This window comes from Thunnus maccoyii, chromosome 20 (assembly GCF_910596095.1).
Source record: "Thunnus maccoyii chromosome 20, fThuMac1.1, whole genome shotgun sequence".
Lineage (NCBI taxonomy): Eukaryota > Metazoa > Chordata > Actinopteri > Scombriformes > Scombridae > Thunnus > Thunnus maccoyii.
Window position 1 is genome coordinate 24,104,933 of NC_056552.1, and position 13,374 is coordinate 24,118,306.

At 39.7% G+C, this 13,374-nt stretch overlaps 1 protein-coding gene across 9 annotated transcripts in view; it reads left to right on the plus strand.

Moving 5' to 3' along the window:
• dnah9 (dynein, axonemal, heavy chain 9) overlaps positions 1 to 13,374 on the plus strand; it is a 178,908-nt gene that overhangs the window by 77,976 nt on the left and 87,558 nt on the right. For 8 of the 9 annotated variants that reach the window (XR_006092993.1, XM_042398385.1, XM_042398383.1 and 5 more), the window contains 5 exons: positions 1,808 to 1,970; positions 2,341 to 2,464; positions 4,296 to 4,438; positions 7,287 to 7,448; positions 7,704 to 7,937. Coding sequence is in view for 8 of the 9 variants with exons in the window: in XM_042398385.1 (XP_042254319.1) it covers positions 1,808 to 1,970; positions 2,341 to 2,464; positions 4,296 to 4,438; positions 7,287 to 7,448; positions 7,704 to 7,937 (826 nt within the window). In the remaining variant the exon portion in view is untranslated. The remainder of the gene's footprint in view (positions 1 to 1,807; positions 1,971 to 2,340; positions 2,465 to 4,295; positions 4,439 to 7,286; positions 7,449 to 7,703; positions 7,938 to 13,374) is intronic. The other variant, XM_042398391.1, reaches the window with a different exon arrangement.

The following is a 13,374-nucleotide window of genomic DNA, read 5'->3' on the forward strand; positions in this document are numbered from 1 at the left end:
CCCCTGAAGGTCAGAAAAATAAATGCTGTAATCTCTAAGAGAAATTCCAAATAAATTGTCAACAATGTTTGGCTATAAAGGCTAAAGTAAAACAAACATTAATCAGTGAGTCACACCATTGCTCAGAGTGACATGTTCGACGTAGACACTGTATTTGAGTCAGTGTGCGTTTATGTGGGATTCACAGCCCTGCTGATGTAAATACTCACATTTGGTCTTCAGTCACTATATATAGCAGCATATTAAAGCTGCTCTAATCAATATTTTTATATTAAAATGGATCAAATGACTACATACAGTACAATGTGAAAGGGGTCGTTTGTAGCAACAAACCCACAGAGACTTATCACCAACTCTGCAGTTTTGGTTTTACAACCCGCAACTTTACTGTTGTGGTTCAGTCCCATAGCTGTCATCAACCTCGTTTGTAGCAGCAGCAGGCAGCTGTTTTCAGTGTAAAAGTGTTAATAAACCCACTGTTCACTACCTGGCCAGCACCAAACAGCAGACAAACAAAATTAGATAGATAAATATAGTCTTTACTGTCCTGCAGGAAATCTATTTTCAAATTGGTGAACACAGTGGAGAATTTAGCAGCTTAAGAGCTTTGGTGGAGACCAAACAGAGCTAAAAGTAGAGTGAATTTTGGACTTGCATTGCTCTGTGTCTGCTGGACGTGAATGTAGGCAACTGTTTGCTAACATATTCGCCAATATAAATTTTATAAAGTGATAATATCTCGGTGTTGTTTTTTACAGCTTGTTGTGCTGTCCCCAAATAGCTAAACAAATGAATACAGCTTTAAAGATAATGTGCTGTTTTCAACAAAGGACCAGTTACATAAGTAAGGGAAAACAATGTGTGAAGGCAGATAGTGTGCAGGTAAAATCCCTGTATTGTGCATGAATATGTGCTCGCTTATTTGATATCCTAGATAAAACCTAGCTACAGCAGATGCTAGTTTATTGCCTTTTCTTTATGAATCTGCAATTCATGTAATCAAAAAATGCCCCCTTATCTTAAAAAGGTCAGTCCTTTGATTTATTTAATGCTAGTCACCTCCTGTCACTCAACATAGTGTTAGCATGAAGCAGAAAGATCTGCCAGGAAAATACAGAAGCAATTAAGCTCTCATTTAATGAGTAAGATGATTAATAAAACTAGGGAATGCTAAATTTACTGTTTGCAAACTATAAAGAGGTTAGAATACCATAAAATGTTTTCATGCAAAGCGATTGTTCATATAGAAGATGCAGTTTAAGTTGAAGCACTTGAGGGAGTTGAAGTGTCAGTTGAAGCTGAAGGGTAAGCAAGTGCTTGAAGTGAAAGCAGTTGAAGTGTAAACACTGAGAGCATGTAAAATTTCAGTTTAAGTCTTGTAGGAAATTGAGTTGTCAGTTTGTAAGCACTGAAAGCAGCTGAGTCAGTCAGTGGTGTAAACAATAAAAGAAACTGATATTTCAGTTGAAACACTAAAGGAAGCTGAGATGTGCACACAGGAAATAGTCAGTCAGTATATAAGAAGCAGCAACAAAAAAAGAAAATGTGATCAATATTAAATGGAGAGACGAGAAGATTTCAGTACAGTTTTGTGTTGAATGAAACAGAGCGATGTAGGTGGCGGCGATGGGTAGAGAGAGAGAGAGGAAGAAACAAACTACCTGTTTGTCTTTTGCGGTTTGCCTTATGAGTCAGAGATTGTCTTTATCCGGCTTGCCTCCCCCCTCTTACCTTGTATCTCACCCCTCCACTGATTCCTCCCTCACACCCCTCCTCCTCCTCCGACTGTCTGCACCTCCACATATAGCTGCCGTATAAACCGAATCCTGGAGTCTCCACGGGGTAATGCACTGCTGGTCGGAGTGGGCGGTAGCGGCAAGCAGAGTCTGACCCGGCTGGCTGCCTTCATCTCCAATCTGGAGGTTTTCCAGATCACCTTGAGAAAAGGATACGGTATCGCTGACCTCAAGGTTTGAGGAGGATTATACAGCACACACATAACATGTTGTAAAAAAAAAAAAATCCTTCTGAACAAGTCAATTAGTCTCATATTAAGTCTTAAAAAGTTTTTACATGCATACAGTCCTGCCAGCCAGGTGAGCTTTAAATTTATATTTAAAAATAGACGTGTATCTGAGTGAAATACAGACATAATCCCTACAATATGTAAACACAGTGCTGGTAATCCACACTGTATCCTCGCAGGTGTCAGGCATGTATCACTGCAATATAACAAATCTTTAGCTCTCTCACAGCCCAATCTCATTATGTGTGTCACTCTCCCACTTCATCTCTTTCTCTCTCTCTCTCTCTCTCTCTCTCTCTCCCCGTGTCGTCCAGAGTGACCTGGCATCCCTCTACATCAAAGCTGGCGTGAAGAATATTGGCACCGTGCTACTAATGACTGACGCCCAAGTGGCAGACGAGAAGTTCCTCGTTCTGGTCAACGATCTGTTGGCATCCGGTAACAGCAGGCTTCGCTAATTACTGCGTGTCATGTGTGTTTTTTTTAATTTTTTTTTGAGAGAAATGCTTTTGCTTTGCCACAGCAACAAATCACTGCGGTGCCGTTCCCGCAGCATTACTCATCAACTACAGCACATCAGTGTGAAGGATGGCAAGCAAGATTCACCTCTAGATTTCTACTCTACATGTGAAGGGTGCATTATGAAATATGAATATAAAATTACAGCAAAGAATTCCCCCTGTACTTATGTTAATATTCATTTAGCTTGTAGTATGCAATAAATGAATGTACTACATCATGTTGTACAGTACTGGAAAGGATACAAAAGTGTCAGTACAACATTCAGTGCTGCTTTACAGCTAATGCTAATTTCAAATTTAAAGACTTTTGAAGCAAGACTAGGCAAAGAAGGAGTAACTCATCTTCCTCTCACAAAAGTTGAAACTATAAGCAATAAAATGCATCCGATGTCAGTTCAATACAATCGGTGGTTTTGCTGCTACAGCCTTACTTGATCTGATATGACAATAGCTTATAGTAGCTAATGTTAGCTAATGCTAGCAAACTTTAGGTAATTATTGCTAAATAACTGGCATTACTGAGTTTGCTGGTTCTATGACTTTTACACTTTACATTTTAACATGTCACATATAAACATCTCAATCGTTTTTGACACAACAGTAAAAACCAAGAAGCTAAAACACCAAACTGGGAGACTGAAGCAACCTGCAAGGCAGGTGACGGCTAAAGGCGTCAGTAGGCTAGTTTTCAGTAGCCTTGCTAGCTTATCTACCTGTAATATCCACCTTATTCCCAGCACTATGATACCTTGTCTTATTCATGAGTTTGATCATGTGATCATACCTCTGCCGTCCTCTACTGAGGGATGGGAGGACGACATTAATAATTTCTTTGTTTTCTTGCACTGGCAAAGAAGCTGTTGCAAACAATGTTTAACAAATTATAGAAGCTCCTTAGGTATCACCTGTTTTTAATGGTATTCATACTGATGTAATATAATTAAAAAGTCCAGATTTATTTTTAAGGGGTTAGGGCCAAAAATTAAAAATGGACATCTCCTCTGCCTAGAGGGTTACAATTAAGTTTAGAGTTCCTTATAATTTGAGATCTTGGTTCATTATCATCACATTTATGTGTTTTTCTCTGGTAAAAGAAACCCAGTCAGTCTTTTTATGGCTTCATCCAAGCCTGAGGTGTTGATAAAATAATGTAAAAAATAAAAGACATTGTTTTCTTTCCCAAAAACAAAATGTCTTGCTGGTTGACACAGAACAGTTTCAATCAGCAGAACAATAAGATGATAAAATCAGTGAAAATGGGGATTCTGGATTGTGTCTGTTTGGCACTATCAGTACATTTTTTGACATTACTAACACTCAGAATGTCACATCAACATGGTTCTTATATCCCTGGAACCCTGACAGTCTCCTCTACCCATTCATGTATGGATATTGTGCTGTATTAAAAACCTCTGGACATAAAGACATTTTTAGTTTTTGTTCCATAAAAAGTCACCTCAAGCATGTATATTACTTCTCACATGCAAAATGATGGCATTTTCCCTATAGCAGATATATAACATATATAACATGTCCTATGGGACACATTTAGTGACTATGCCATAAGTCTATAATGAAGGAAATTAAAAATGAGCTAAAGCACCCTAGAGTTCAAAGGGTCAACACACCAACAGTTGGTTGTATTAGTCAGATCTTAACAATATAGCAAAGTCCTCACAGAAATAAAAAATCACCTTCAGTCCCGGTGGTCTTCCCAGCGGTAACGTGGATCGTTTTATTCATTCAAGGAGAGATTCCTGACCTGTTCCCAGACGACGAGGTGGAGAACATCATTGGCAGCGTGAGGCCAGAGGTGCGCGGCTCGGGATTGATGGATACAAGGGAAAACTGCTGGAAGTTCTTCATCGACCGGGTTCGGAGACAGCTCAAGGTGAAGCAATCAGATAGTCAGACAGGTACAGGACAAAGAGCCGTGTGTTCTTTGTTACTGTGAATTTCACAACTAATGATCCAGAAAAAGTTGTTCTCAGTGGCTCTCCTCAGGGAGAAAGTTTGTCATTAATCTCTCTCGTAGAGCCGCGTGTGTATTTGATCTCCACCTACTCTTAATATAGCAACAGCATGCTGCCTCACACCCTAATTTACGATTCCAAAATAAAAAAAAATAAAAAAAAAACATACTTGGATAAACATCTGGTTTTATGATGAAGCCTCTCCCCAGACAATTTTCTTTCATGACATTTTCAAATGAACTTGAATGTTTTCGGAGGCGGTGGACGTCATTATAAATCACCAGTGTGAGCAGAAAAGCCACCGTTTAGCTGCAGATAATTTCACCAACGTGTAACCGTTTTGTTCCCCCCGGGGAGAGGGATTCCAGGGGGTTGCTTATCCTGTCATTATTAAAGCGTGTACCCACACCCCCACCACCACCGCCACCCACCCACCCACATCCTCCACCCCCGCCTCGCTCCCAGCTCAAGCCTCCCCGGGTTGGAGAGTGAATAAATGAGGAAGGCAGAGATGTGGGCACAGGCTTGTGAAGAGTGGATTTCTAAATGTTTGGTCTCTCAAAATTGTCTGTCTGGATGGAAGGAAGGGGGGCACCTCCTTTTAAAAATGTTGTTAATCTTATTCAGAGTGTTTGCACGGAAACATGCTGAGAGTGTGTCTCTGCATGTAGCTCTGCACGCTGAGCATCACTTTGCAAACCAGACTAAAAATGCAAATCATCACTACAATCATTCCTCGGAGCAGAATATGATTTGGACCTGTGGTTCCAGCGGGGCACCAGTGTCAGGACCCTCACAAGGTGTCGTGAGATGAGACTAAAGGGTTGAAAGATGATTACTAAGGAAGGGAATAATAATAATATTAAAAATATGGAATTCTGCCACATTTTTTCTTGACTAATATTGTATAGTGTTACATCTTCAGGACTCTAAACATTGTTCTAATGAAACATGGAATGAGTGTGTTGCAGTTTAATCCAGTAGAAAGGTGCATACCATACCAGAAACCAGTCTTCCCCAGTTCAGAGTTTGGATGAGGAACTTTTAATGGTAGTTTGGAAATTATTTTCTAATAAATTAATCTTTTTATCTATAAAATGTCATAAAGTATTGAAAAATGCCCGTCACAATTACCCAGAGCCTGAGAGGATATCAGATAGTTTTTGTTTTGAGATTCTATATACTATCAGAGGAGACACATGTCATCCTTACTTTAAAAAGATGACTTTTTAAAAATCAAAATAGTTGCAAATTCATTTTCGTGGCTCAACTAAATTGATTAATCAACTTATCAGTTCAGCTTTATGTCAGATGTCCAGTGGAAGTGTTTCAGAATCAGAGTGCTCCTCAGCAGACACATTTACTGTTTAGAGTTGTTGTTGCTGATATTTCTGTGACATGTATGATCCATGTGTTAACAGATATCTCGTGGCTGTACTTTTCTTGTTTCACTTATTGTTGTTTCTGTATTAGCAGAAGGAAAAACCACAGCATTTCTTATCCTGCTTCACCGACTTTGAAAAAGAAATTATATAAGCAAACAAGAAAAAAAAAAACGTTTTGCTGTATTTGCATGAAATCAAAGAGTATAACACATGAATTGCATTGTTAAATATTAATTTCATGCCAATTGTGAGTAAATATTGGCATTTCTATACGTACGCGAGCGAGGGAGTGGATTGTATGCTTCAGAGACTGCTCTGGCAAAAATAGACCTGGCGTGTAAAGATAGCAGAGGGCATAATCTCTGGCAGTATTCCATACAATATATCCTCTATTTTACTTTCACTCTCCTAAAACAATACTTGTGTACACAGTAGCTTGACCCATCGTAGCCAGGGAAACGGGATACATCTGTAACATGATGCTGCCACATCTGGTGGGTAAAAATCCACATTCACACATAAATTTACACTTGATGATATTTAAAATTACCATATTTGATACATGTAGTATTCCAAGATAAGAGTACTGTCTTATTATAATTAATATAATATGATTAAGATGCCATGTGTAACGTACTGTGTGTGGGTCACCAGGGGCCCGCAGCTCATTTTTGCCCCATGGCCCCTTAACAGGTTAATCCAGCCATGCATGTAGCCTGTGATGGGGGGATTATAAGTAGACTTTGTATAAAGGGGTCATAAGTGAGGGAAAAAAAGGCTTTGAACTACTGTTTGTACAAGATAAGTATGTTGAATGATATAAATATAGCATTCCTCCTGATTAAAGCAGCGAGGTGAAGCTTCAGCGCGTCAAACAAATGTCACAGAAAAATGTGAAATAAATATGCATCTCTTTCTTTCCCCAGTTAATTTATTATCAGTAGTGTCTCTGGGTTTGCCTTCTGCATGTTTGTTTCTTTAGTCTGATGGTATGGAGCATCTGGCTGAGTTTCTCAACAAGCCAGCTGTTATTCTCTAACAGTGAAAATCAGTCTGACATAGCCCAGAGCTCACCACAGTCTTTTAATTCACATGCTTGCTGGAGGCTTTATTTGCTTAATGATGTAGCTGCAAATAATTGATTCACAGTTTCCCATTCCCCCTCTTGACCGTGAAGAAGTGTTAATCAGAGCAGGAGTTCCCTGCCTTTCTCTTCTGACTCTGTGTGTGTGTATATGTGTGTGACTCCAGTTGTACTCACAGAGAAAAGAAAATGACTATGATCCAGCTCGATGCCGCATCAGACTTCACACTCAATTCTGTTTGACCTTGGTGTGTGTGTGTGTCTGTCTGTGTGTGTGTGGTTTTGAATGCATGGCAGGTGGCTCTGTGCTTCTCTCCAGTCGGTAGTAAACTGAGGGTTCGCAGCAGGAAGTTCCCCGCAGTGGTCAACTGCACGGCGATCGACTGGTTCCACGAGTGGCCACAGGAGGCGCTGGAGTCGGTCAGCTTCAGGTTCCTGCAGGAGGTGGAGAATATTGAAGTGAGAACAGCTCATAGTTTAATATACACACAGGGATGAAGCCACCCACAAAAATGATGTTCACACTCTGAAAATATAATTTCAAATGTCAGGCACCGTGACACAACCAATGTAATATTAATTTCAAGAGCAGACCGGAGCATCCCGAAAATTAAATTCAGAGTCTGAGCCTCAGGAAATATTGCATTCCCACCAAATCTGCACAGTCATCTTTTAATGTGAAGTAACCAGTTGTGTGACTTTTAATTCCCGCAGCCTCAAGTGAAGGAGTCGGTCAGTAAATTCATGGCGTACGTCCATATGAGTGTCAATCAGACGTCTAAGGAGTACCTGGCCAATGAGCGGCGCTACAACTACACCACGCCCAAGTCTTTCCTGGAACAGATCAAACTGTATCACAGTCTGCTGGGTCAGAAGAGTAAAGACCTCACCAACAAGATGGAGCGGCTGGAGAACGGCCTGCAGAAGCTCAACACCACCTCCACTCAGGTACTGACCTTTAATGCTTGTCGCAGTGTATTATATCCCCTTATTATAGTTTCACCCTCCAAAATAACAGTATCATACACAGTATCTTGACCGATCGTAGCCATAATGGGCTAAAGCTCTACAAATGAATTGTTCTTTCTGCAACTAATTCATTTTCTTAGTAATTTTCAGCATTTGTGATACGTAATCCCATGGTAGCATGGAAGCAGTTGGAGAGCTAATCTTAAATGTTCCCTCTTTAATGTGAAAACAGTCTTTAAGAAGTTGAGAATGTTTAAATCTGGCATAAACAATTAAGTCAACATGGACAAGAAAGACCACCTTTTGATAGAGATCACATGATATGATTGAAAGCTCCAGAATTGCTATTAAATGGACCTTGTGGTGTCATTTGTGTATATTTTGTCAACAGTTAGAGAACCGTTGTAAGGCTAGTTTGACTGGCATATTTCCATGAGTGTGAAGGAAGCTCCAAATGGATTACGTTACCTTAAAGCTAACCCAAAAACTGCTTTTAATTTAAAATCTCTTTGAATAAACATCAAAATATTATACTTATAGAATTCAAGTGACTTCATGTGGGGATGGACTTCAAGACAAGGAAACTGGTTGAAATAATTGGGCAGTACAATGAAAGTTTGCTTGTGCTAAATGCATGCAAGCACTTGTCTTGAAAGACAAAGACCATTCATTGATCCCAAACACATTGTTAGTCCAATAGAGATATTTTATTTTGAAATGCTGCATATTTTGAAACAGTTGTAACCTTTTTTGATTTGTAAACAAGTTTAATTTAGTAATTCTTTTTGCTTATGTTTAAAGGTGCAGTGTGTGTAATTTAGTGGCATGTTGTGGAATGACTTGGCAGAAATGGAATATAATATTCATAAGTATGTTTTAATTAGTGTATTATCACCTGAAAATAAGAATTGTGTTTTCGTTAACTTAGAATGAGCCTTTTATATCTACATAGGGAGCGGGTCGTCTTCCACGGAGCCCATGTTGCACCACCATGTTTCTACAGTAGCCCAGAATGGACAAACCAAACACTGGCTCTTGAGAGAGCCTTTTGTGTTTTCTCCTACACGCTTGGAAGGGGAGGGGGAGGCGAGGAGTATTCTGTTGGCTGCAGCCTCACCATTAGATGCCATTAAGTCTTAGACACTGGTCCTTAAAGGAAAATGTAGGTACTCATGAATGTGGACTTCCTGACTATGGGTCATGCTAACTTTGTATCCGCCACCTTGAGATCTGGGTAACACAAACTCGGGCGAAACAACATATTGGGGCAAGCAGGACAAGCCTTCTAAACCTTTTCTAACAAATTTCAGTTTCACAGGAACTAAAGTTCTGCAGAAATTTGTCCAGTGGATTAGCTATTTTTACTAACTGCATGCCAATCTACTTGTGGGGGAACTTGCTGGCTCACTAAACTAGCTGGTTAGCTGTGGGTCGCTGTCGATTTAGCATGTGTGCTCTCTAGAAAAATATTCGCCAGGATTCACATTTCCTGGATCTCTACAACAGAATAAGCATGACCCATAGTTGACCCATAGCATACCATGTGAATAAGAGCCAATAGCCAAACTTTCCTTTAATTCAGCCACACAGTTTTTCCATCTGTGTTTGTTGAGACCATGAGTACTGCTGGTTTCCTACTATACCAGGTAATGAGTGCCATTCACCTGACAGCACAGGTGTAAATTGGTTGACATTATGTGGCTAGAATGAAAAGCAAGGCCAAGGACTAAAATCAGAGAGTCACTGCAGTGGCAAAGTTTCCACTGTACGTGTTAGCTGTTAATCTAATGGTTGATATCTTGTTTGGGAAAGAAAATTCTAGATAATATTTTGCCCCCTCGTGTTTATTAATGAGGTGGACAGAAAATTACTTTTTGATATAATGTATACCACCACCCACTACGCCCTCAGTAATAAACATAAAGTGGTTGGTGAGCGTACATCTCCATGTATTGATGTATTTGTTTTTCAGAAATAAGCTGTTGGATTACATCAGTGAATTTTCCTACTGTCCAAAAGGCCTCTAACAGCTGATAGTCTAGCTGCTCCACAGTCATGGTTAAAATCAAAAGGCTTGATCAAGTTTTTGCTGTACCGGCACCTCTGCTCTACACCTCTGGAATGATCCTCCACTTAGTATTCACACTGCTGGCACTGTCTCTTTTTTTAAAATCCTGCTGCAAAACACATTTTTATTGTCTCTATTTCCTGACTGACTAAGACATCTTATTGTTTGCACAATACAGCACTGTCATGTTACCACCAGAGTATATGTTACTATTTTAAAATTCTCTTTGATGTCTTTTTCTCTATCTGTGGGCTTTGTGTGATTATTTTTGACTGTTTAAACTTTTTTCTACAGATCTCTGTTACACTGTTGTTCTTATGTTTTTATTGCAATTACTTTCTCTCCCAATTAAAAAATGATTAACGTTGTTAATAGTAGTGGTAGAAATAATGATACTTGTAATAGTGGTGGTGGTGGTGGTCATAGTGGTAATTGTCGTGGTAGTAGCAACAGTTGTAGCAGTAGTTGTAGTATTAGGTAAAATACTGGTAGTGCAAATGCTAGTAGTAGTTACTAGTAGTAGTAGTAGCAGTAGCAGTAATAATAATAGTCACAGTCATAGTAGTAACAGTAATGGTAAATGCAGTTGTGGTACTAATAGTACCAAACGTAATAGTAGTGCTTATAACAGTTGTAGCAGTAGTTGTTGTAGTAATACTAGCAGTATAAATAGTAGCAGTGGTAGTATTAGTAATGATAATAGTAGTAGTAATGGTAGTAGAAGTGGTAGCAGTGGTAGTAATAGTAATGATAATAGTAGCAGTGTAGTAATGATAGTAGAGGTGGTAGCGGTGGTAGTAGTAGTAATAGTAATGATGATAGTAGTAGTAGTAATGGTAGTAGTAGTAGTAGTTTGTGGTAGAAGAAGTAGTTGTCATAGTTGTAGTAGGCTGTTATACTTGCCGCTATGTCCACACCTTTTCCATACACACATATACACACACACTAATTATCTCTGTAAAAACACAAAGAGCAGAAAAATACCTGCATGACTCTTCCTGCCTTTTCTTTATTTTGCCATTTGAAATATTTATTTATATCATTTGATGTTTCCATCTTTAATATCTACACCTGGATCCATTTGTTCAAATGTTTACCATCTCAACACCTTTGCAGAGGAGATCTACAGTATATGAATAATGCAACAGAAGGTCTGTGTGTGAAGCAGCCCTAATTATAGTGGGTCTAGTATGCTATGCAAGTAAATGTTAAAGCACACACACACACAATTTGGCTCTTACATACCGTGCATCTGCACTGCTTTGCATAAACATGCCCACACATGCCCACCCGCACAAAATCACACATATGCATAAATACACCTTATGCAGAAATGACGTCAGCGTGTGGAAAGCCACAGAGCGTTCTATGTTTTTGTTTCCTGCGGTCTGTTTGCCGTAGGAACGAGCCGACGCGCACATATAGAAGCTGTATGGTAATCGAGGAACCTTCTAATTAGAGAGCACATCCTTTACAGCAGCGAGCCACCATTAATGCACCCTGCGTTTGTTAGTGCATCCACAATCATGTTATTTAACATTCAGTGCAAGAGGATCTGTGGCTCACCAGGGGCTGCTGTGGTCATGATAAACAAGGACCAGGAGGGTTAAAGCAACAATGTGTGTGTATGTGTGTGTGTGTGGTGGGGGGGACTGTAGGAGATGCTGTATGAGTGTATGAGTCATCTGCTCCCCTGAGGACACATTAGTTGCATGTTTTTTTTTCCTCTTCAAATTTGTGGAGGTTGTGTCCACCTTTGGCTGGTCTAGCCTTGAGTAGTGGTGTGTGTGTGTGTGTGTGTGTGTGGGTGTGTGTGTGTGTGTGTGTGTGTGTGTGTGTGTGTGTGTTGTGGATTCACTGTGCTCAACCACTCATAAACATTCGTCGAGTCACGCACACAAGCTTGCGCAGACATAATAGCAGGAATAGTAGTTGTATGAATATTAATAGTACAAGTAGCAGTAATAGTAATACTTACTTAGTAGTACAAGTAGTAATAGAAGTAGTAATATTAGTAGCAGTTATAGTAATAGTGGTAGCACTAGTAATACTGCAGGTAGGAGGAGTAGTTACAGTGGAAGGACTAGTAATATGTCTAGTAATACACCACAATAGTAGCACCAAAGTCCCAACTAGTCAGCTTTCTGATGCATGAGTGGCCCAATACTGAACTAGTAACACTGACAGTCTTACTAACATGTCACACAGCTTTCCATAGAGTTGTAATAGTAATACCAATAGTACGAGTAGAGTGGTACAAGTAGTAGGAATAATAATAGTAGTAGTTGCAGTTGAAGTAGTAATAGTAATCCTAGTATAATAGTAATACTAGCAGTTGTAGTGATAGTATTATTTGTCCTAGTAATAATAGTAGTATAGGATAGTTATAGGACTAGTATTAGTAATACTAGTAGTAGCAGTTGTAGTATCAGTAGCACTAGTACAAGTAAAACTCGTGGAAGTAAAAGCAGTAATAGTAATTGACAGGGGCGGTGTTAGATGTAAGTCTTTGAGCCTAATCTTTAACAAAGATCTGATGAGTCCCGACAGCTCTTTGCATTCAGAAGAAAAAATCCCAGGTTTCCCTTAGAAGGATCATAACTGGAAACATTAGACTTTTTTTTTTCCCTCCCTATACGCACACAGCCAGATGTCTCTTTGTTGCATGAATGAAGCTATACTTATCACCACGGCAATGCCAGCCAAACACTGAAATCCAAAACTCCGTTGAATCGAAACGGAACGGTTTTGAGTCCATAAGCCATCACGCATGTGGATGAATGGATATAGTCGCCTGCTTCGGTATCTTATCTTGCCTTAAGAAACAATAGTTGTAATCTACATTTACAGTAACAGGGAGTGAGAGTGGGCTGTAGCCATGTTTTTTTTTTAAAGCCAGCCAGGAACAGAGAGAGAGAGGCTTGGATTTCTATCTGCAAGATGATAAACACAACACAGAAGCCGCTCAGATGTATTGAATATCACCCATGTCTCCCACCAATTAGTTTGTCCCTCTTCACCCTCCCCACCGCTGTCTTCCCCCCCTGACTATTCATCATGTTGATGGCTCACTTGGTGCTCGTCTAATGTTCAACCGAATCTTTTGCACGGAATCATCACAACCTGAAAGGGTTGTCTTCCCTCCGGCCTGATTTCCTGTTTGTTAATTAGCTGAAAGACAAGCATGAAAAACCGTCTGTTTTTATTTCCCCAGTGCAACATTTTGATGGAGTTGGACGGTAATGCAGAGCCCTATTTGTCGGTGGAGTTATGAGGACTTTGTAACAGCTTTAATTTCTCTTTACGACCGTCCTTGGTCTGTGCATTTGTGTATATGTGTGTGTGTGT